This window comes from Tenrec ecaudatus, chromosome 9 (assembly GCF_050624435.1).
Source record: "Tenrec ecaudatus isolate mTenEca1 chromosome 9, mTenEca1.hap1, whole genome shotgun sequence".
NCBI lineage: Eukaryota > Metazoa > Chordata > Mammalia > Afrosoricida > Tenrecidae > Tenrec > Tenrec ecaudatus.
The window spans coordinates 17,854,068-17,879,410 of record NC_134538.1 but is presented as its reverse complement, the minus strand read 5'-3'; the positions used below and the strand labels follow the sequence as shown (position 1 = coordinate 17,879,410).

The following is a 25,343-nucleotide window of genomic DNA, read 5'->3' as shown; positions in this document are numbered from 1 at the left end:
CTTTTTCTTGTTATTGTGAATAGTGCTGTGATGACCATGTTGTGCAGATGTCTGTTCCTGCTAGGACTCTTATTTCGTTAGGGTAGGTACCCAGCAAAGAGATTGTTGGACTGTATGGAATTTCTATCACAAGTTGTTTGAAATAGTGCCATATCACTTTCCGGAGTGGCTGTGCATATGTACTGTCCCAACAGAATGTATAAGGGTTCCAATCTCTCCTTGTCTCTTTATCATTTGTTATTCTCTTTTTTTTGAACTTGACTGTCATCGTTGGTGTGAGGTGGTATTTCATCATGCTTTGATTTGTATCTCTTGGGTGGCTAATGGTCATGAGCATTTCTTCATATGTTAGTTAGCCATTTGGATGTCATATTTGGGGACCTATCTGTGTGTGTCCTTTGCCCATTTTTAATTAAGTTATTTGTCTTTTTAAATTGGGTTATTTCCTTTTTAAAAATTGCAATATTGCAGTTTTCTATAGATCTCAGAGATTAATTCCTTCACAAAGCCAGGTCAACATTAGAAAACCAACCAGTGTAATCCATCATCTAAACAAAGCAAAAGAGAAGAACCACATGATCATAGCAATCAACAAAGAAAAAGTATTTGACAATTTCCAACCACTTCTGATAGAAACACTCAACAAAATGAGGAATAGAAGGGAACATTTTCAACACAGTAAAGACCATATATGCCAAACCAATGGTCAATATGGTATTTTTCTCAACGAGAAGGCATTCATCTTATGAACAGAAACGAGACAAGGATGTCCCTTATTACCACTCCTTTCAACATTGTGCTGGAAGTCTTAGCAAGAGCTATCAGACAACAAAAAGAAATTGGAGGCCTCCAAATGGACAAAGCAGCAAAACTACTCTATTTGCAGATGATATACTTTTATGTATAGAAAACACCAAAGACTCGTCGGAAAAATAGGAAAAAATCAAAAGATTAGGCAACATGGCAAGAGACAAGATAAACATACAAAAGTCAATTCAATTCCTGTATATTAACAAAGAGATCCTGGTAAAAAGAAGCCACCAAAACAATACCATTTACAATGGCCACACCCAAAAATGAAATACTTAGGAATAAACCTAACCAGAGAAATAAGAGTTGTACAAAGAAAACCACAGAATGCTACTACAAGAAAGCCAAAGAGACCTACATAAATGGAAAATGGTCCATGTTAATGTATTGGAAGGCTTAATATAAAAAATTCGTGTCACCCCAAACTGAAGCTCGTTGCCAATTCAGCTGATTGATTCTGACTTATAGTGACCTGTAGGACAGAGTGGAAGTGCCACTGTGGGTTTCCAAGACAACCACTGTTTCTGAGAGTAGAAAGCCTTACCTTTTTCCTCAGAGAAGCTGGTGGTTTTGAACTGCCGACCTTGGGGCTGGCATCCCAACATGTAACCACTATACCACCAGGAATCCCTATACTCTCCATGCCATCCCAAACAATCTGTACATACACCATAATTGTGATCCAAATTCCAATTTCATTTTTTAATGAAATGGAAAAACTATTAACTTTATTTGGAGAGGGAAGAAACCCATGATAAGCAAAGAACTCCTTAAGAACAACAGAATAAGAGGTCTCTCACTTCCTGACCTCATAACCTGTTACACAGCTGCAGTCATCAAAACAGCCTGGTACTGGTACAATGATGGATACATCAACCAATGGGACAGAATTCAGAACCCAGAAATAAATTCACACCTACAAACAACTGGTCTTCAACAAAGGACCAAAGAGTCTGAAGTAGGAAAGAGATAATCTCTTCAAGAAATGATGCTGGCAATATGGACCTCCATCTGTGGAAGAATGAAATAAGACCCATTTCTCACTCTCTTCATATAAAGGAACTCAAGATCAAAGGCCTAAATGTAAAAACCAGAGCTATGAAGATCACGAATGAGAAAATAGGAATAAACTTACGGGCCGTTGTGCAGGGCAAAAACACACCGTCAAATATAATGAAAGAAGACGTGAGAGATGACTGGAACCTAAGAATAAGACCTTTATGTGCTTCAAAAGAGAAGAGAGCCCATTGGTCGGAACAATTTTCCTAATATAAGTTAATGTGCTCTTGAGTATCATTTTAATTTCTAGTACATCTACTGTTCACTCACTACCATCACATTGATCCTGACTTGTAGTGACCATAAAAGAAAGGAGAGAATTGCCCCTGTGGGTTTTCCAAGAGTAGAAAATTCATCTTTCTCCCAACAAATGATTGGTGATTTTGAACTGCTGACTTTATGGTTAGTAGCCAAGCCCTAACCCACTACACCACCAGGCCCTAATCACTGTTATCTGACATCTTCAATACAGCTTCTCAGGGAGTGCTGAGCTCAGGAGTAAGAAACATATCAACTTCTGTTCCCATTTGTGCAGAATTGTGCTGTTTGTCTCCATCTAGATTTGGTATGAGTGGTTGAAATAGATTATTACTTAATTGGTCATGGGATATGAAGAGTAAACTGCCTTTGGTTTTGTGTCCTCCCTCTTGGCAGTGGACAGAGATGCAGGATTTGTCTCATCTTGTAAAGTCGCCCCTTTTAGGCTTTCAGAAATCACAAGCTCAAATATTATATTGTTCTATTTCTTCCCTTTATGTACATTTCAGAGAGTTGTTGGATGTAGTGTACCGTATATACTCAAATATAAGCCGATCTGCATATAAGCCGAGGTACCTAATCATTACCTGGGTAACCAGAAAATCTGATTGACTCTAGTATAAGCCTAGGGTGGAAAATGTAGAAGCTATCGGTGAGTTTCAATAATCAAAACAAATGAAAATAAAATTACTAAAAATTGAGACATCAGTGTGGTAATATATTTAAATATTTATTTTAAATAAAAAACAAATAAAAGGACAGCAAGTCATTTAATATTAGTATACCAGCACAGTAAGTGGAAAATAGGTTCAACAAAAACAAGGTATCTGCGATGATACCTTAAGAATACTATTCCCTGAGCTCAATCAGCAACCAAACTAAAACGTAGAGTTAAAATCCTTCTGAACTGGATTTCTCATCATCGTCCATATCCCAATGCAGAGCTTCAGCTGGTGTGAGGTCATCATAGACGCTGTCCTCACTGAGATCGCCATCCTCAGCATCACTGCTGTCATTTTCATACAAAACGCAGTCTTCACTGCCATCCACAGCATTACTAATACTACATTTATGGAAGGCACGTCACACCAAGTCTTCTGGAATGTCTTCCCATGCATCTCGAACCCACTTTGCTATTAACTCTATGTCAGGCTTCATGAGATTTCCTCCTTTGTTAGTCAGGCTTGACCAGATGACATCCATTCATGCCACATCCTTCACACACGGTCTTTAAAGGGCTTATCCAAAGATACATCCAGAGGCTGCAGTACAGATGTAAGCCCACCTGGAATAACGGCTAAAGTAACTTTACTAGGTTTTGCCAATTTTTATATGTCATCTGATAGGTGGGCTCTGAACAAATCCCAAAGAAGTAACGATGGCTTTCTCTTTAAGACTGCTGCTGGTCGTCAGTTCCAAATTTCTTCCAGCCATTTTTTTTGTTCTGTCTTCATCCATCCATCCTTTAGCATGTGCACACACAGTAATTCTTGGTGGGAAATTGATCTTTTTAAGCAAGGCCTTTCTGTAAAAATAATGACAGGACACAGCTTAGTTCCATTAGCCAAACATGATAGAACAGCTGTAAAGTGTGTTTGTTTTTTTTTTGGCCACAGTTCTGTTGCTTGGAAGACCAAAAGTGATGGCAGTTTCATCCATATTCCCAATATCTACCAGGTCATAATTATAACTCCTTCTTTGTTTTATAATAAATGACTGGAATGACATACGGTAATTTTTTTCTTCAAGGTCTTGTGGAAATTTCTGGGAAATCTTGGTTCTTTGTCTCAAACATACTGGTAGGCCAAAACCTATTCATGAAGCAGGTACACCATCCTGCTGACACAGCAAATTTTTCAATGCTTGGTGCTTTGTGTGTTACGCAGTTGCTATTTTGACAACACTCCATAACCCATTTATGCAATTCACTCTCTAGAGTCCCATAAAAAGATGTTAAATCACGACAAACTTTTTTTTAGCTTTTGCAATCCGTTCCAAGTCAGCCTTCATTTTCCACTACTCCCTCACTTGCTTTTCGTCAACACAGAATTCCCTTCTTGCAATACTATTATTGGCATCTTCTGCTCTTGACACAAACTTCATTTTGAAACCAGCCTCATATGCCCGCTGTTTTTGTTTTGGTTCAGGAGTATCCATTTCTAATAGGATAAAAAATCAAGACTTTGAAAAAGAACTTTCATGGTGAAGTTACCTCGGGGGGGGGGGCGGGGGGAGGCAGCGAGATGTTACACCTTGCCGGGGTACCACTGACCCATGTATAAGCCGAACCCCAGTTTTTCAGCACATTTTTATACAGTAGGTTTTTGGAAGTTTCTATAACAATTCATATTCTATAACAATTCCAATTCTGTAATTCCAAAGCAGTACATGTATACATTTGAGGAAGGTATTTCTGCTCCCTATAAATTGATTTAAGTTTGGCTGAGTTGCTGCTTGTAAATAGAGGAAGGCCAAAATTAGAATTAGATTAAAGCTTTTTATGTTCCTGTGAAGGTTGATGGTCTCGGGAACCCAAAGGAGCAGTTCTGATTCTTGGTCAGGGCCATCTGTGCAGAATGGAACTGCCCCATCGTGTTGACAAGCCTGTCATCTTTCAAGAGCAAGTGAGTGTGAACCGTCAACCTTAGGGCTAAGGATGTAGAGGGTAAACATACCTAGAAAAGAGAAGTGCATAGTTAAAGTTGTTGAAAAAGAAACAGTTCAATGGATGTAAAAGGGCAGCTCCTTTCTGACAGGGCAGTAAGAAGGGCAGAGCAATTGTAAAGTCTGGAGGCATGGAAGCATTAAGGAAATAGCTCAGAGAATTCTAAAGCTGTTGGTTTCCTCCTTGGGCAGGGCCTTTATGTGAGCCTCACAGTGGCATCGCATGCACACCCTGTGCTTTCCACCCTGCTTTGCTCTTTCTAATCGCCACTTCCCAAGCATTCCTTCCCCAGTCCTCCAGGGCCAGGCTGAGCCGTTAGGCTGCAAGACATTCGATGCATTGGGCACTACCGCGCATGCATGCTTGGTGGCCAGTGTTCTGCTTTGATCTTTTTACTTGGCAATATGAGAAAAAGGAAGTACAAGATGATTTGAGGAACTGAAGAAGTGTTTCCAGACTAATTGTGTTCGTAGAGTGGATTTACTGACTGAAATGCCACAGCTGCCTGGCTTTGTTTTGTGCAATGGGAAATGCTTTCATAGCACTTTGTCGGAAGGCAGAGTCCTTGGTTAACCTTTCCCACTGCGTGCTTCTGCACACATGCTTGCAAATCCATGGCCTCTCATTCTTTAGGAAATGAACCTCCAAGGGCATTCAGGGCCATCCAGAAACCCTGTGATCTTAGGTGAATCTTTTCACCCTTTTGAGCCTCCTGGGTGCAGCCAGAAAAAAAAAAATTACATCATCACATCAGCCTTGCATGGCTGTGAGCCAAGAAATAAGATGCGGTTGTTAGCTACCATCGAGCTGGTCCCTGACTCGTGATGATCCAGTGAACAATGTAATGAAGCACTACCCGCTCCTGCGTTATCCCTGTGATTGGCAACATATCAGACTATTGTCTGATGTACAAAGTTTTTCCTGGCTAATTTTTGGAAGTAGATCACCAAGCCTTTCTTTCTTGTCTGTCTTAGTCTGGAAGCTTGGCTGAAACCTGTTCAGCACCGTAGCCACACACAAGTCTCCATTGATGGGTGGAGACGGTACCTGAGATATGTTGGCTGGGTCTTGAACCCAAGTCTCCTGCAAGGCGAGAGCTGTACTTATGAACCACCATTGCACTCACATGAAACGCGATCGAGTCTGCGAACCTGGCACATTAGGCATTAAAATATGTGTGGGAGGGTGAGGAGGGGAGAAGATGCAATAGGTTAGAGGGTAGGCAAGTGTTAACGGGGTGACGGGGAAGACCGTATTCTACAAGAGGAAGAAGGCAAATCGAAGAGGAAGAGGGAGGGGTAGGAAAAGCTATCGTGGGGTTTGATAAATAGTCTAAGTTGTTGAATACAAAACTGACGATCTGAAATGTAAACCCCCACCTAATTCACAGTAAAAATGATTAAAAATAAACAGAAAAACATGTTCTTTTGCTTGGGCTACAGGCCATTCCAAGACTTTTCAGGTTATAAATCAAATCAGCAGTCTACACCGGCGACTGGGTGGACAGATCATTATCGTGCACCTGCCATGTGTAGGGGGCACTGTGTTAGATTCCCAACTGGCCACCCAAGACAATGCAAGCTCTGTCTGAGAGACAATTGGAGCTGCGAGTGAGGGAAGGCATTCTAGTTTCCAGGGTAGGGGTGGGGGGCATCGGGGCGGAGGAAAGAGCCTTCAGGGAGCAGAAAGACTGAAGCCAAGTGAATGGGTTTCGGATTCTGGGAGGACGGTGCAGTGGCTACCAAGTTCGTTCTTCCTGAAATCAGTGATCCATGGGTTTGATCGAGTGACTTCAGTGGCCAACTTAAAGATGTTTGGAGTTTCTCTTAGAGCAGTGCTTCTTTACCTTGGGTCTCTGGATCTCCGGGAAGTCTGGTTCAACATAGATCTTTGGGGCCCACCCCCAGAGATTTGAATGCAGCAAGTCTGAGTTGGGGACCCCAAAACTTGAATTTCTTTTTTCCCTGAAACATTTTATTGGCAGATAATTCACATATCCTACAATTCAAGAGTTCAGTCACATCAAGAAAAGTTGTTCAGTCATCACCACAGTCAGTTTTAGAATATCTTCTTCATTCTTGTGCTCATCACGTGACTTGAATTTCTAACAAGTTCTTAGCCGAGGCTGAGGCCGAAACTGTTGGTTTAGGGGGTCCCACTTTAAGAACTCAGTCCAGAGACATGGAGAGCATGGAAGGTTGTCCATTGGAGAAATGGCAGTGGGGTTGGCTGGGGTACTTGATTATGGAAACGGGAAGACAGGCATATTCCGTTAGAGCTTCTAAAGGACACGTCGACAGCCTATCCACTAATCAGAAAAAGGTAGAGCCCCCTGACCCCTCAGCACAGGGAAGCTGGTGTAGAGGGCAGGCCAAGGTTGTGAGCAGGCTCTCTTCTTGTGCCATGGCAGCAGCCACGGCAGTGAGACGTGACCGGTGTCCTAGGAGCGAGGACAGGGTGTGGAGAACAGGTGAGAGAGGACATAACTATGTCAGGTCAAGGGTGCTCCTTCATGTGGGAGGAGGGACCCCTCCTGTGTAGCTGAGGCCTCAGTAAATTAGAGGCAGGTGCAGGAAGGCCTCTAAGCACAGACTGGCCTGCATAACAAGCACACACACGGCTCCAATCCCCCCACGTCCACCCACAGGCGCTTCCGAAGAAAGGCACGGCAGTCTCCCTGAGAGAAGTCAGCTGGATGCTGCTCTGCCGCAAATAGGGTTGCTATGAGTTAGAATTGAGTGGACAGCAACTGGTTCTTTAGGTGACATGTCCAGGCCTCCTTGTGCCTAGTGAATCTTCACTGACGTCAGAGTGACCGAAGAAGCCTTGGAAGGACATCTATGTGTCCCTTCTAGGCACCGATGGTGACTCGCATAACATGGATTAACATAAATCCAGACAGGGTCACAGACATTGCAAATGGTCTCTGGCACTCAATTAAAAGATTGAATCGTGTTTTCTCATCTGGTTGGATGTTGAAATGTTTTGGTGAGCTTTTTAAAAAGGGCTAGTGCTGGAGAGCAAATGGCGGAATTCCATCTAGAGAGTCTGATTCAGTTGGTCTGGAACGTAGCCCAGACATCAGGAGTTGTGCAGCCACAGATAAAAACTTCTGAGCAACGGAGACTGTGAACTCCATTCCACTCCTTGCTATCCCCCGATAGTCCATTCCATTTCTTCCATCCATTCGTTTGCTCCTTCCCATCTATTCTGTTCCATTTCAAACATTCTCTTAAATAACTATTATTTGACAGATAGTAGAGAGAGGCATATGTCAGACCCTCCCTCCAGGGAGCAGAGTCTGCATGAGGTCTCTGTAAAGTCTATGTCGTACGGTGGGTAGTGGCTGGCTGCAGAAAGAGGGATTCATCCTGCAGAGAAAGGAGGCTGGGCAAGTGAGGGGAGGGTAGGCCAGGTAATGGTGATGTGGGACTGACAAATATTTATACTGGACTGAGGTTGGGAGGGGTTATCAGTGACTTTTTTTAACAGAATATTTAATTTCTTATGGTAACATGATAATGGGGTGCTGTTAAAACGTGGGCTGTAGAGTTACCTCAGAGGACAAGAGGCTGGAAGGCTGAGGGAGAAGGAGAGCCCAGCCCTTTCTTGGGCTTGATCCAGCCCTTTTTTTCCTGGGCATTGGCTTGGTCTTACCCATCTCGGTTGAAGAACGGAACACAAGATCAAGTTTTGGAAATCCTGTGTCACTTTGAGTCATAAAGAATTTTTTGGCTTAGGGGTTGAGATCCACTATCTTAAATTTCTAAGGCTTCTTGAAAATAATAGTGTGTGTGTGTGGGGGGGCCGGGGGGGGGGAGCCTAACATTGATTTGCTTAATCTATTGACTCAGTGTAGGCCAAGGTGGCTGAGGACGTCAATCTGGGAAGTTGTAATTGTTGAATATAAAGCTACGATCTGCTTTGTAAACCTTCACCCAACTCACAATAAAACAAATTAAAACAATAAAAGCGTGTTAGTTGGAACATCTTCAGAGGTACCTTGGAAAAAAGTCCTGGTGAAAGGTTACATCCCAGAAAACCAGTGCTGTCATAGTTTCTTGTTAAGCTTTCCGTTCCAATTATGCAGCTCACTCTTTTGATAACTCTAGCAAGCTTTTCTACTTGACCTTTGAATAATAATTGGCCCCATTTATAAATTCGGTCATTGAGGACTTTTACACATTGAAATTGCATTTTGACCTTTAACCGATTTAATTTTATTTTTAAGTTCTTTAACAATCTTAACAACAAACCCTTCTCAAATACTTAAGTAAGTCTGGTAAACTTAATGACTGAGTCTTATAAACATGGAAAGTGTTGAGTGTTCAATGTTCTCATAATGCTTTATAAAATTTATACTATCTCGATGATAAATCTAAAGCCATTATGCATTATGTTAGAATAAATCTAATCCATGATCTATCCTGCCAAATTCTCTTAAACATTACAAGTTCTGAAAAAACTATACTCAAATTTGCTATTATGAAAGTACTGATACTATGGGTCTGACAGCAGCATTTTATCCTTATATTTAATTCTAAATACCTCAGGGGTAAGACATGTTTTCCCATTGTCAGAAGTTTTGGAGGGTACAAATGGACTTTAGGGAATTATTCAAAACTTATTTCTTAAGCAATGAGCTAATTATTATTAGAAAGTATCACATTTTGGCAAGTAAATTGCTGAAAGTGAACTCTACCCGACCCCCACACCTTTAGGGACCCTTGCCCACCACAACTGTTCAGTGGGAGTGGCCAGGTCACATAGAAACTCAGGCAGAACAGTAACTGGACAGGAATAAGTTAAGACAGGAAAACCGGACCCTTGAGGTGGCCTTGTGCTTGGGCTGCTAGGACTGTGGGCATGTGTGAGTGAGTGAGGATGACTGATGTCCTGCTGTCTTCTCCTTTCTGTCAGGTTGGCCTCATTCAGTTTGGGCAAGAACAGGTGCTAATCCAGCCGCTTAATGATTCCCGGGGCCCCTTCCATGGACGAGAGCATCTGGCCAGGCGCAAATGGTCCCCAGCACCCAGACCCTCTGCAGAGGCACAGGTCTCTGGGCAGTCCTGCCAGGTTCTGACAGGTGAGTCTGAGGAGGGCCATGAGTGGCTCAGTGTTCGCTCTCAGGGATGCTCCTGCATACATGCACATCAGGAAAGCATGAGCTTCAGGAAGATATGTCCTGGCCACCTGTGCACATTTGTGTCAACGTGTGTTTCCTGGGCAGCAGCAGCATTTTGTTTCTGGAAGGACCCCTGGGTCTCATGCATGCAGCACTTCAGTTCTGTGTATCAGTAGCAAGCCAAGGCCTGGGCAACCTCGGTGGCTGATTTGGCAAACCCCAGGTTGGTAACAGAGCTGGGATGAGACTGTCTGTCCTCCCCCGGATGCCCTGACCACAGCTGGCAGTATAGCAGCATCCGTCGTTTGGTGGACTGTAATGGAGCCCTGGTGGTGGGGTGGGTTATGTGTTGGGCTAGTTCACAGCAAGGTCAGTAGTTTCTAAGCACCAGTCACTCCATGGGAGAAAGAGGAGGCTTTCTATTCCCGTAAACAATTAGTTTTAAAAACTTAGAGGGACAGTTCTACCTGTCCTGTAGGGTCACTGTGAGCTGGAATTGACTTTACGTCAGTGAGTTTGGTTTGGAGTTTGGGTGGACTCTAATAAGGAAACCTCAGTGGTACAGTGAGCTTAGAGGTAACCAAAAGGTTTGTGGTTTGAACCCACCAGCTTCTCCGAGAGACGGATAGAGTAGTCTGCTTCCTTAGAGATTAAAACCAAGCCCATTACCATCCAGTCCATTCTCACTCATTGTGACCTTATATAGGGTTTCCAAGGCTGTGAATCTTTACAGAAGCAGATAGAGGGGTGGGGGTGGGGTAGGTCTGACCCGCCACCTTTTTGGTTATCAGCTTGATGCTTGCTTTGGAGCACCACCAGGACTCCATCCAGGCCCCCCTTATCTAAAGACATGGAAATTCTGTGAAGTAGTTGTACTCTGTCCTATAGGCTGCTAATGGTCTGAAGCCCCTTGAGGGCAGTGGGCTTGATTAGGGCGGGGGAAGGGACTTAATCGGAGCCCTGTTCACGTAGCGGTTAAATGCTCAGCTATTACCTGAAAGGTTGGAGGTTTGAAAACCACTTCTCCTTGAGATTCCTAAAAAGAGGAAAGCCTTAGAAACACGATGGGCGGTTCTACCCTCTCCTGTTGGGTTATTATGAGTCAGAGTTGACAGCAGTGAGCCCATTTTTGGTCTGGGGGACTTACAAAGCACTGGTTCAGACAGCGACAGGTCCCAGGCCACTGGGGACCTGCTGAGTGATAAACTTTGGGAGTAGCCCTAGGAAAAGCTGTGACTTCACGAACTCTCTAGGTGATTTCAGTGCTCATTAATGTGTGAGAAATACTGCTCTAAAAAGTGCCATCCTCTGACATCTGATCTGCTGTCAAGAGTTTTTAAAGGCAATTCTAATGCTTTACTCAGGAGGAGGTGTTTAAGCACATTTCCTAATATTGTGCAACCAGCAGACAGCCTGCAAGTACCCTCTGTTGAAGATAGACAACCTGCCATTCATTTATCACACTATTGCTTATCGGAAAGCATGGGACTCCACAGATGACCTGTAGGAGTTTTACTCTTGTAGTTTTAAGACTTATTTTTCTGTGCTTCTTATCTATAGAGGTGTTTCTCACCTTAGTATCCCTAGGATCTCAGAAATAAATTGATTCTATCACTCTAGAACAGTGGTTCTCAACCTTCCTAATGCCATAACCGTTTTATACAGTTTCTCATATTGTGGTGACCCCCCCCAACCATAAAGCTATTTTTGTTGCTACTTCATAACTGTCATTTTGCTACTGTTATGAATCTGAAAACCCCTGTGAAAGGGTTGTTTGACCCCCAAAGGGGTCGCGACCCACAGGTGGAGAACCACTGCTTTAGACCAACACTGTTACTTACAAGTGAATTTCACTGCTCAGCTGTTGCTTTCAAGCCTCATTCTAGCCAGAATTTTGCCCTCCTTAACCTTATTAGCAGACAGCCCCAGTGGCTTAGTGGTTAACCTCAACGTCAGCAGTTCAAAACCATAACCCAGCTCCATGTGAGAAAGATAAGCTTTCTACGCCTATGGAAGCTCACAGTGGCAGTTCTACCCTGTCCTTTAGGGTCACTATGAGTCAGAATTGACTTGATGGCTGTGAGTTTGATATTTTTGGTTAACTGGTCTGCATCAGGTAGCTAAATTTACAGGTGATTTTGTTGAATAGAAGCGGTCTCTGTAAATGCAAAGAGAATTCCATCATGATCAGGTCTTTCCTCTGTTCCCCCTTTTCACCCTTACAGAAGATAAACAATTTGAATTATGATTTAAAATTTAAATTATAATTGGAGATAAAATCATAACCTATAGTGGGCAGCAATATGGAGACTTTGTATGGATTATACCAGAATGAGTAAAAACAAGAAAGCGCAAATCCTCACAACTGAACCAATAAATAACATCGTAATAAGTGAAGAAGAAACTGAAATTTTCAAGGATTTCATTCTAGTTGGGAAATCATAATTAATGATTTATTTAATTCACAATAAAAAGTTTTTAAAAAAAATCAATGTTCATGGAAGCGGCAGTAAAGAAATCAAATGGTGTATTATATTGGGGACATCTATTGACAAAGATATTTAAAAAATTTTTTATAAAGCAAAATTGTCACTTTAAGGATTCATGTACAGCTGAACCAAGGCAAGGAGCCCTGTGGGCACGTAAGAGTGGAGGTACTGTTCTAAAGGTTGATGGTTCAAACCCACCAGCCAATTCCATGGGAAAAGGATGAAGCAGTCAGCATCCATAGAGATTTACAGTTTTGTAAGTCCTATAGAGCAGTTATGTTTTGTCCTAGAGGGGTTGCTATAAGTTAGAATTATTCATTGACAGTGGGTTTTTTACTCAAGGTATGGTCTTTTCAGTTGCCTCACATGCATATAAAAGCTGGGCAATGAAAAAGGAAAACAGCAAGTACTCCCTCAATGCAAGAACAAAAAATCATTATGTACTCACCTCCCCAATATGATTGCTGAAAACAAATGAGTGCATAAGCAAATGTGGTGAAGAAAGCTGATGGTGCCTGGTTCTCAAAAGATATAGCGTCTGGGTCTTAAAGGCTTCAAGGTAAACAAGCGGCCATCTAGCTCAGAAGAAACAAAGCCCACATGGAAGAAGCACACCAGCCTGGGTGATCATGAGGTGTCAAAGGGATCAGGTATCAGGCATCATCAGAACAAAAAAATCCTATCATTGTGAATGACAGGGAGTGAGGAGTGGGGACCAAAAGCCCATCTCTAGGCAACTGGACATCCCCTTATGGAAGGGTCGCGGGGAGGAGAGCCAGTCAGGGTACAGTATAGCAATGATGAAACATACAACTTTCCTCTGGTTCTTAAATGCTTCCTCCCACCCCCAACCAACTATCATGATCCCAATTCTACCTTACAAATCTGGCTAGACCAGAGGATGTACACTGGTACAGATAGGAACTGGAAACGCAGGGAATCCAGGGCAGATGATCCCTTCAGGGCTAGTGCTGTGAGTGGTAATACCGGGAGGGTGGAGAGAGGGTGGGTTGGAAAGGGGGAAGTGATTACAAGGATCTACATATAACCCCCTCCCTGGGGGCTGGAACACAGAAAAGTAGATGAAGGGAGATGTTGGACAGTATAACATATGACAAAATAATAATAATTTATAAATTAATAAGGGTTCCTGAGGGAGGGAGGAGGGGGGAGGGAGGGGGGAAAGTGAGGAGCTGTTACCAAGGACTCAAGTAGAAAGTAAATGTTTTGAGAATGATTATGGCAACAAATGTACAAATGTGCTTGACACAATGGAATTGTATGAGTCCCAAATAAAATAATTAAATTTTAAAAAAGGAAAGAAAAAGGAAAACAGAAGAAAAATGGATTTGTTTGAACAATGAATATATTGTAGACTGAAAAAAGAAAAAGATAAAACATTTTTAGAACTGGGTCATGGTAGCAGGGGGGCAGGAAGCATTCAGGAGCTAGAGGAATGATGTGTGAGTAATCGATGCTGTATTACACCTTGGTTGAGTCACCCCTTACCTACACCACTTCTGTGGGGGGATATACAGTTATCTACAGATGGGCTTTGGGTCTGCATTCTAACCCCCCTCTTTCACATCAATATAGTTATTTGTTTCAGATATTTTGATAGCTGTTGCCTGATCCAGACGGCACCTCAGGATCACACATGCTGGTGTGCTTCTTGTGGGCTTATTTGCTTCCCTGCTAGATGGCCGCTTGTTTGACTTAAAGCTTTTAAGACCCCAGACGCTATATCTTTTGATAGCTGGGGACCATCAGCTTTCTTCACATTTGCTTATACACCCATTTTGTCTTCAGCGATTGTGTCGGGAAGGAAGGTGAGTATCAAAGAGTGCCAGGTTATCAGAACAAAGAGTTCTTGTGTAGAGGCCCAAAGTTCATCTGCTATCTTTTTTTTCATCTATCTTAATACTTATCATATAAACATATGTACATTGGCCTCTATCCCTTTCATTATAAATTAATATATTTACATATATACATGCCTATAGCTATACTTCTATAAATAGCTTTTGCCTCCAGTTTATTTTCTGTTGCCTTTCACCTTCCTCCTAGCCCGCTATCATGTTCACCCTCCATTCGGGTCTCAATATTTCCTCTAGTTCCTGAATACTTCTTCTCCCCCACCTACCATGATCCAGTTCTAACATACAAATCTGGCTAGATCAGAGAACACACATTGGTACAGGTAAGAGTTCTCAACACAGGAAATTCAGGACAGATAAGCCCCTCAGGAACAGTAATTGGAGTAGCAATGTCATGAGGGGAGGGGGGGATGGACAGGAAGGGGGAAGGGGGAAAAAAGGAGAACCCAACACAAGACTGAATATATAGCCCCCCTCCCTTCCTGCAAAGGGACAAATAATGGACATGTGGGTGAAGGGAGAAAAAGGACAGTGTAAGACATGAAATAGCATTATATAATTGATCAAGGATACAGGAGGAGGGAGGGTGGGGGGAGGGAAAAGGAGCTTATAGCAAAGGTTCAAGCAGAAAATGTCTTAGAAATGATGATGGCAGTATATGTACAAATATGCTTCATACAATTCAGGTGTGGAATGTTGTAAGATCTGTACGAGCCCCCAATAAAATGATGGAAAAAAATTAAAATGACCTCAAGCAACTTAAAATTAAAAATTTGCTGTGAAATCATAGGAACCTTGATTAAATAAAATATAAAAAGATCCATCTTAAAAGAAATATGTCAAGACCATTTTTTCATATTGCTATAAAGTGGATTCCAATGTATTACCTAGGGTTTTTGAAACTATATATATGGTTTTATTATTAAAAAATCATTTTATTGGGGGCTCATACAACTCTTATCACAATTCATACATACATCAATTGTGTAAAGCACATTTGTACATTCATTGACCTCATCATTCTCAAAACATTTGCTCTCCACTTAAGCCCCTAGCATCAGCTGCTCATTTCCCCCCTCCCTCCCGAACCCTTGATAATTTATAAATTATTATTTTGTCATATCTTACACTGCCCGACATCTCTCTTCACCCACTTTTCTGTTGTCCATTCCCCAGGGAGGGGATTATAATTAGATCCCTGTAATTGGTTCCCCCTTTCTACCCCACCCTCCCTCTACCCTCCTAGTACAGCCACTTTTACCACTGGTCCTGAAGGGAATCATCTGTCCTGGATTCCCTGTGTTTCCAGTTCCTATCTGTACCAGTGTACATACATGCTCTTGTCTAGCCAGATTTGTAAGGTAGAATTTGGATCATGATAGTGAGGGGGGGGTGTAAGAGGAAGCATTTAAGAACTAGAGGAAAGTTGTATGTTTCATCGTTACTACACTGCACACTGGCTGGCTCATCTCCTCCCTGTGACCCTTCCATAAGGGGACATCCAGTTGCCTAGAGATGGGCTTTGGGTCCCCACTCTGCACTCCCCCTCATTCACAATGATAGGATTTTTTTGTTCTTTGATGCCTGATACCTCATCCCTTCAACACCTTGTGATCACATAGGCTGGTGTGCTTCTTCCATGTGGGCTTTGTTTCTTCTGAGCTAGATGGCCGCTTGTTTATCTTCAAGCCTTTAAGACCACAGATGCTATATCTTTTGATAGCTGGGCACTATCAGCTTTCCTTACCACATTTGCTTATGCACCCTCTTTGTCTTCAGTGATTGTGTTCGGAAGGTGAGCATCATAGAATGCCAGTTTAATAGAAGAAAGTTTTCTTGCATTGAGGGAGCACTTGAGTAGAGGCCCAATGTCCATCTGCTACCTTAATACTAAACTTATAAATATATGCACATAGGTACATTTCCCCATCTTCATATGTAAATATATTTACATATGTGAATGCCTGTATTCAGACCTCTATAAATGCCCTTTGTCTCCTAGCTCTTTCCTCTATTTCCTTTTACTTTCCTCTTGTCCAACTGTCATGCTCAGCCTTTATTTGGTTTCAGTAATTCCTCTTGGTTACATTACCCTTGATCATACCCTACCAGGCCTCCTACACCCTCCTTACCACCGATTTGGATCACTTGTTGTTCCCTTGTCCCTGGGTTTGTCAACACCACTTTCTTTCCCCCCACCTCCCCCTCTCCCATGTCCCCCCGGAACCGTCGGTCCCATTGTTTTCTCCTCCAGATTGTTCATCCAGTCTATCTTATCTATTTATTTATTTATTTGTTTTTAATAATAATCATTTAAATCATTATTTAATTAATATTGTGACAAACAGTATAAGGTGAAGCCTTTTGTGATCTAAAGCACATAACATTTTATCTTAATACAAATGACTAGGCTCATATCTTAATGCATTTCAAACTCTTATTTTGAGTTAAATGTAATAAAAGTCCTAAAATTTTTGTGGAAAATTTGAATTAAAAGACACTAGAATTTTACCAAGAATTTTTTGAAGTGCTCTTATTTTATAAGTAACACCAAGTGACCAGTAAATTATTTCCTGTTGAGATTCTTTGAATAACCCTCTCTGGTCCCAGAGGTCTGGTGGCATAGTGTGCTTGCTTGTGGCATATATTAGGGCTCCTAAATTTGTTCCTATTTTTTCTTTTCTTTTTTTTTTAAATTTTAACAATTTATTAGGGGCTCATACAATTCTTATCACAGTTCATACATATACATACATCAATTGTATAAAGCACATCTGTACAGTCTTTGCCCTAATCATTTTTTTTCTCCTCTTTTCTTTTTTTACATTTTATTAGGGACTCATACAACTCTTATCACCATCCATACATATACATACATCAATTGTATAAAGCACATCTATACATTCCCTGCCCCAATCATTCTCAAGGCATTTGCTCTCCACTTAAGCCCCTTGCATCAGGTCCTCTTTTTTTTTCCCCTCCCTCCCCTTTCCCCGCTCCCAGCCTATCTTATTTAGACAGACCTGCAGAGATAATAACATCCACAAGAACAAGACAGAACAAAACCAAGCAACAAAAGAAAGCAAAACAATAACAGAAACAAGCCAACGAGGGCTATGGGTCAGTGAGGGATATCGTGGTGTCTCATAGTGGGGCCAGCCATGTGGTCTTCTCTGTGGATTGACTGCTCTGAGCAAGAATAATGTCCTCAAAGCTTGGTGGGCCACGATGTGCTCCACTATCTCTTCCTCCCCCTTCATTTGCTCCTGTGTGCTCTGATCAGTGCTGTCCTCTGAAATGAATTCTTCTGGGGCAGGAGCAGCTGTCCACCTAGTTAGGATTGGGGCTGGCCCCTCAGCCCTCTCTACTGGTTTCCTAGAAACTATATTTTTAAGGAAGCAGACTGTCTAGGCTAATCTTTCTCCCACCAAGTGGCGGCTGAAGTTGTTATGGTTATTAAGTACCATTGAGTGAGTTCTGACCCGTAGCAACCTTATGAACAACAGAACAATACGCAGCCTGGTTCTAAGTTCTACACCATCATCACTGTGGTTCCTAAGTTTGAGCCCATTGTTTCAGCCACTGTGTCAACCTATCTCCTTGAGGGCTTTGTGCTTTTTTGCTGCCCCTCAGCTTTACCAAACAAAGTATCCTTTTCCAGTGAGTGGTCTCTCCTGATAAGGTGTCCAAAGTGTATTAGAAGAAGTCTTGCCATTCCTGCTTCTAAGGAGCATTCTGGCTGTACTTCTTCCAAGGAATATTTGTTTATCTATGGCACCTTCAATCTTCCTCTCCAGCACCATGATTCAAATGCACCGATTCTTTATTCAATGGCTAACTTTCCCATGCATATGAGGCAATTGCAGACACTACACTTGGGTCAGGGGAAACTTAGTCCTTAAAGTAATATCCTTGCTTTTCATTACTCTAAAAAGATCTTGCACAGCAGATCTGCCTGATGTGACATGTCTTTGAACTCTTGACTGCTCCTTCCATGATCATTGATTGTGGATCCAGGCAAGACAAAACCCTTTGGAACTTCAACCTTTTCTCCATTTATCATGATGTGATCTATAGGTATCTTTGTGAGGATGTTGGCTTTCTTTACATGAGTTGTAATCCATACTGATGGCTGCAATACTTGGTCTTCGCTAAGCTCCCATGCAACTTATTGATGCTGACCCATCCCTGTGGCTGTCTGCTGCCTGGGGCAGACTCCACTGTCTGCTTCCTTGACCTTGGATCAAAGCCACCTTCGTGAGTTGAAGGACTTTCTGTATAGTAACTTCCACAAAAATGAGTTGAACTGAGCCCTCTGTACTGCTGTGTGAACTAATTAGCTTTTATATTCCTTCTCACTGTATAACTATATATATTTTTCCTGTAAGTGTGCTGGTTTTGTTTCTCTAGAGAATACTGCCTAACACACTGATGCTACTACATTCTTCTTCACGTAGGCCAACTTCTCTGATGATTTTCTCAGTGTATAGATTGCATAAGTATGATGAGAGGATACAAGCCTGTCACACACCTCTTCTGATTCGATTTTAAACTGTGCAGTATTCCCTTGTTCCATTTACTCAACTGCCTTTGGATCCACATTCAAATTCTGGTTGAGCACAACGAAGTGTGCTGGAATGCCCATACTTCTCAAGGCTATGCATAGTTTGTTGTGATTCACACAGTTAGATGCCTTAGCGTAGTCAATAAAATACAAGCAAACATCTTTCTAATGTTAATCCAAGATTCATCTGACATCAGCAATGATATTCCTTGTTCCACATCCTCTTCTAAATCTGGCTTGAACCTCTGGCAGCTCCCTGTAAATATACTGCTGCAACCATTTTTGAATGATCTTCAGCAAAATTTGCTTACATATTATATCAATAATACTGTTCTATAATTTGAGCGTGTTGTTGGGTCACCTTTCTTTGGGATGGGGAAAATATGGATCTCTATCAGTCAGTAGGCCAAGTAGCTGTTTCCCCAATTTCCTGGCATAGATGAATGAGTCCTTCCAGTGCTTCTTGAGCTTGTTGAAACATTTCAATTGGTAGTCCATCAATTCCTGGAGCCTTGCTTTTGGCGAATCATTTTAGTAAAGCTTGAATTTCTTCCTTCAGCATCATTGGTTCTTGCTCACATGCTACCTCCTGAAATGGCTGGATGTCAACTAGTTCTTTTTAGCACAGTGACTCTGTGTGTTCTTTCCATATCTTTTGATGTTTCCTGCGTCATTCACCCTTTTGCTTATAGAATCTTTCAGTATTGGAACTAGAAGTTGGATTTCTTTTTCTCACTTTCTTTCAGTATCAGATATGCTGAGTATGTTTTTCTGAAAAAGAAATAAAATATTGTATTACACTGGGCCAATCTGCTGCACAAGACTTCCTTAAAGTGCTGAAGAGCAAGTATGCCATGTTAAAGGCATACATGCACTTGACCCAAGCCATTCTATTTTTCCATTGCCTCATAAGCATGTGACAGTTGGATAAGGAAGACCAAAGAGGCACTGATTCATCTGAATGGTGCTGGTATATAATATTGAAAGTACCATGAACTGCTCGAAGAACAAACATATTTGTCTTGGGGAATGTACAACCATTATACTCCTTGGGAGCAGGACTTTGTCTCATGTACTTTGGACATGGTATCAGGAGAGACCAGTCCCTAGAGAAAGACCGCATGCTTAGTAAAGAAAAGGAACAGAAACGAGGAAGACCCTTAATGGGACAGATTGGCACAGTGGCTGAAACAATAGTTTCAAACCTAACGGTTGTCAAGAAGGCATGGCACTAGGCATGCCTTCATCGCCAAAGTTTGACGTCTTTGCTTTTCAGCACTTTACAGTGGCGTTCTGTAGCAGATTTTCCCAGTGCAATTCACCGTTTAGTTTCTTGACTGCTGTCCCCCCCTCCCTCTTTCTCTTCATCCTTTTAAAAATGTTATCTTTAAATTGGCATTGAGCTTTCCAGAGTTATGGACAGAACATGGTAGCTGTGGGCTTTACCTCCGTCTTTGAGGCTGGGAATGCCAGTCTGGAAAGGAGCCCCATTCATGCCCTGGGTACCCAGCCACACTCAGAGGGCTCTGCTTTCTACTCTGATCCCTAGTGAGACATACAGAAATGGATTCAGCCAGTCCACAGAGCACTGTTTGAATGGCTCTGTGTGTGACTATGAACAATATTCTGTAGAATTCTTAATTTTCATATTGGAAACTCGGGCTTGCTTCTCTACCAATGCACCTTAAGGGTGGCCACTACCACCTACCCGTGGAGGCTTGTGTGTTGCTATCATGCTTAAAAGATTTAATTGGCGCTTCCAGACTAAGATAGAGTAGGAAGAAAGGTCCAGAGTTTACTTCTGAAAATCAGTCAATGAAAACTGTGTGGACAAGAGGGGTCAGATCCTGTTGTGCACAAGGTTTGCCCAAGCCAGGGCCCAACTTCACAGAAGCTCACAACAGCATGTGCTTTTAAGCATTCAGAGTGTGTGTGTGTGTGTGTGTGTGTGTGTGTGTGTGTGTGTGTGAATAGCTCTAGGTTGTTGAAAGCGAGTACTACAAAGTGGGTGGTTTTAAAGAAGAGCACTTTGTAGTCTCAGTTCAGGGGGCTAGAAGGCTGAATTAGGGGTAGGGGAAAGTCCTGTCTTTCGCTATGAGTGTTTTTGATATTCTTTCCTTTCAACACTCTTTGGTCACTTCCTCCTTTGGAGAAATGGCATGAGGGCCACCTTTGACCTCCTCTGGGGCAGTAGGGAAAGGAGAATCTAACGCTACACCAGCGCAAGGCAGATTGTCCCAAGGAGGAGGTCAGAAACGTCTCACCTTCCACTTCTTTACCCTCTTTTGGCACTCACCGTCCCTCCCCCAGCATCCTGCTTCTCTGCCAGGTTTGAGAAATCATGGCAGTGGCCTTGCAGGACTCATGATTCTCGGGCTTTATTAGGGAGGCTAACAGGTTCCAGAGCAGTAAGGATACAGTTCTTTTGCCCACATTCTCTTCTCAGAAATTCTGGCGGGAATGTTTCTCTAGTCCTTGGCCTCTCAACCATGTGGTCCTTTGGCTTTTTCCAGGGCACTGGAAGTCTGACATGGTCTCCGTGGGGCGCCTCTGTAGTTGTCGCATGGTCTTGATTCTGCTTATTGGCTCTGTGTCCTGGAGTCAGTGCTGTGACTTCTGGTGCCTCCACCACTTCCGACGGGGATTGTGCATGTGCTTCGTTATTGACTCTCCTTCTTGATGGTCATGGACTTCCTACTGCTTCCAAGGTGCTCACGTATGCATGAAGTGGAATGGCAAAACTAACCAGGCCCTGTGTGAGAGCCCTCTACAGCTTGCAAAAACGCTCCTGTCCATTCACTGGGTGGGAATTACGAAGATTACCTGTAGCAGAACCATATTAAATAATTTAAGTTTATCACACTTGTGTGTGTGTCTTCCTTTTTCTGTGTTCAGTTTTTATAAAACACCACTTAGAAGCGTTCAGGACCCACCCTATATCAAATCATTAATATAACCGCCCCCCCCAAAAAAAACTCCGCCCCCCTGCAATTTCAAACCAGGTCACATTAACTGTTGCAAGGGTGAGGACTTCCACAGATCTTTGGGTAGGACACAATTCCTTAACAAAGTGATGTGTCTTTTCTTCTTTTCATTTTAGATGGTGTGTTTTTGGTGAAAGTTTATGTAGCAAATTAGATTCTCATTTAACATATTGTTCAGTGACATTGTTGCACATTTCACAATGGAACATTTTTATTATTTTTTTAATTAAAAAATAAACAGCTTTATTGGCACAGAATCCATATGTCATACAATTAATTAGTTCAGTCATATCAAGAATACTTGTACATTCATCATCATTATACATTTTAGAACATTTTCTTACTTATACTCACTCATTGTTATTAGCTACCCATTGCCTTCCAAGCTCGCCTACAATACCCCCAGGAAACCATTACTTTGGCTCCTGTCTCTTAGATCTACCTGTCCTGGATTTTACAGCCAGAAAACCATACAAAACAAAACACAAACTAACAAAATAAAATAGAGAAAAACCCCAAAAGAAAAGAATGTAGAAAATATTGAAAACCAGAACAACTTTAAAATGGTAAAAAAGGGAGATCAAATGATAAGGTGTTACATTTTAACCTAACTACATCTGCATAATCCACTTTCCATTGCACTCTGCAAGCTAGCTGGGCTGCTCACACCCCTGGTCTCTGGTCAAAGGGGAGTCACCAGCGACTTTCTTCCTGTGTATTTGCCTTCACTTTTTTTTAACTGAAACAACTTTTAAATGGATCAAAGGGAGATCAAATAAGATATTACATCGTAATCTCACTGTACCCTAATCCTCTTTACCATGCTCTCTGTCTGTCAGCAAAGCTGCTCCCGGCCTTCAGCTGTGGTCAGAGGGGACTCAGAGGCTTGAGTTTGGGGCTTCCACTGCTGTTCATGCCTTCTGCCAAAGCAGGTGTTCACAGTTTCAGCTCTGACACCTGCCTTCTTCAGATTTGGGTTCTGTTCTAAATCCACAGGGAAGCAGCGCACCAGCCTATGCGATCTCCTTATTTGTATATATTATTGTGTTCTTTTCCATAATCTGACATCCTTACCCTCCCTCCCTTCTCAGCTGCACTTTTGGTCAATGTGGACTGCAGGGTCACATGTAGTTGCTTTTCCTTTGAACTGCACAGTGCTCGCGGTGATGTTGTTTGTTTTATGATCTGATCTGTTATTTCAATGAAGCATGACCTGCAGAAGTGGTGTCGGTTCTGCTTTAAGTGTTGTCTCAGGGCCAGTCTTATCGATGCCTCTGTTCTCTCCCCGCAACAGAAAACCAAACGCACTGCCACTGAGTCAGTTCTGGCTCATGGTGACCCTGGAGGGCACGAGAGAGCTGCCCCTGCAGGTCTCTTAAGACTGGAACATTTTACCGTAGTAGAAAGTCTTAGCTTTCTCCTGTTGAGCTGGCTGGTGGTTTTGAACTGCTAACCTTGCAGTTAGCAACCCAATGCATAGCCACTACACCATCTGGTCTCTACGGGCTGTAAATGTGGGTGTGTCTAATGTTACTTCATGATTGAATTTAGGTGATCCACTTGGACAGGAATAACACACAAGTGCTCTTGCTTCCTGCCAGCTGGGACTTATCAGGAGGCATGCAATATGAATTTGCCACATTATTGGCGTATTGCGTTTTACTCCTTACTAAAGATTGTATTTCTAGGTTAAGCTACAATAGTAAATCTAAAAGATTGCTTTTAGAGTTTATTCCAATCAAAATGTTTAAACTTGTCTTTCTGACAGTGGATGGCTGCAGATAAGATCTCTCAGTAATGCACGTCTGCTGGGCCAGATGCATGCAAGGAGAGCGGTTAGCTCAGAAGGTCACGGCATATATTTTTAGGAAAACTGAGAACGCTATTGGTTAGAGAATGACTATATATATATATTCATGACAATGTCTCTGCTCATTATTTGAGGCAAGCAAGGGCTATCCCATCAGAATTTTGTTGGGAAACCTTATCCCATGTACCTTACAGCCCTTCAGACTTGCTTTTGTTCCTCAAAGATCATTTTGAAAGGAACACTTAATTGAATGCATCAGGGATGTCAAAGCTATAGTTTAGGTGTAAATAGAAGAGGGCAGAATTCTTTGCGGATGGGTTGGAAGAGAGATGGAAAGTCCACCTTCAGAAGCATAAAGACCCAGATAGGGGCTTTGTTGACAAGCAGTAGTTTTACACTTAGGATTTTGGTTATTTTTTTCAGTAAAGGTCTCTATGATTTTAAAGCAGTACTTTTTTACTTACCTTTTATTACCTTTCCCTTTGTGAATTTTTAAATCAGTATGTGCCCCTAGATTCCTATTTTATTCCATAGATTCTAATTACTCTATTTATTTATTTTGTTGCTCAGATTTTCACAGATATGTCCAATGTGCATGTCATTTTTAGAATCAAAAGGATATTGAATTTTGTCAATTTTATCAGCATCATAGAGTCAATCATATGGTTTTCCTCTTAGTTACACTACGTGCTGTATTAGGTGCATGAATTTCTTAGTATTACACCAATGTGGAATTCCTGGAACAAATTTCACTTATTTGTGCATTTCCTTAATGTGATACAATATTATATCACTAAACTTACTTTTTAGGCTTTTGCATCATATTCATGTGTGATGTTGATCCGTAATTTTCTGCCTTATGCATGCTAAATTGTCAGTTCGGCATGGAACCTTTCATTGTGTCAGTGGCATAGAGCACTATCTGAGGAGCCCTGGTGATGGAGTGGTTACTCATTGGGCTGCTAACTGCAAGGTCAGCAGTTTGAAACCACCAGCCACTACTCAGGAGAAAGACAAAGCTTCCTTCCTACTTCCAGAAAGAATTGCCGTTTTAGGAACTCACAGAGGCGGTTCTACCCTGTGCTATAGGGTCTCTGAGTGGGCATCGACTTTATGGCAGTGAGTTTTGAGAGCACTGTATGAGACATGGGGTCACTGGTCTGTGATGGTGTGGTATAATCCCCGATGGGACCATCTCAACCTGGTGGTTTTTGTGGATGTATTTTATTCATGGCTTCTTCTATTATATAAAATTGGTCTGTTTAATCTTTGTAATACTTATGGGGTCAAAAGCAAAATCTCTGCCATTGAGTCGATGCTGACTCATAGAGACTCTAAAGGACAGGGTAGACCTGCCTCTGTGAGTTATCACTGTAGCTCTTTACAGGAGTAGAAAATGTCATTTTTCTCCTGCAGACTGGTTGGTGGTTTTGAACTGGCTGCTGACCTGGCAGCTATCAGCTCAAACACGTAACTACTACCCTACCAGGGTCCTGACTAATAGGATAAATTTTGGTAAATTGCGTTTTCCCTTAAAATCATGTTAAAGTTTTCACACTCATATGCATATCGTGTGTTAAATCTCATCGTTAAAAAAAACCATTTTATGAGGGGCTCATACAACTCATCACAATCCATTCATCCATCAATTGTGTAAAGCACGTTTGTACATTCACTGCCCTCATCATTCTCAAAACATTTG

The 25,343-nt window shown here is 42.0% G+C and overlaps 1 protein-coding gene across 1 annotated transcript in view; it reads left to right on the top strand.

The window, feature by feature from the left end:
* The window catches only part of ADAMTS17 (ADAM metallopeptidase with thrombospondin type 1 motif 17), a 434,502-nt gene that overhangs the window by 12,517 nt on the left and 396,642 nt on the right, over positions 1–25,343 (top strand). The window contains exon 3 of the mRNA XM_075557910.1: positions 9,713–9,878. Within this exon, the coding sequence (XP_075414025.1) occupies positions 9,713–9,878 (166 nt within the window). The remainder of the gene's footprint in view (positions 1–9,712; positions 9,879–25,343) is intronic.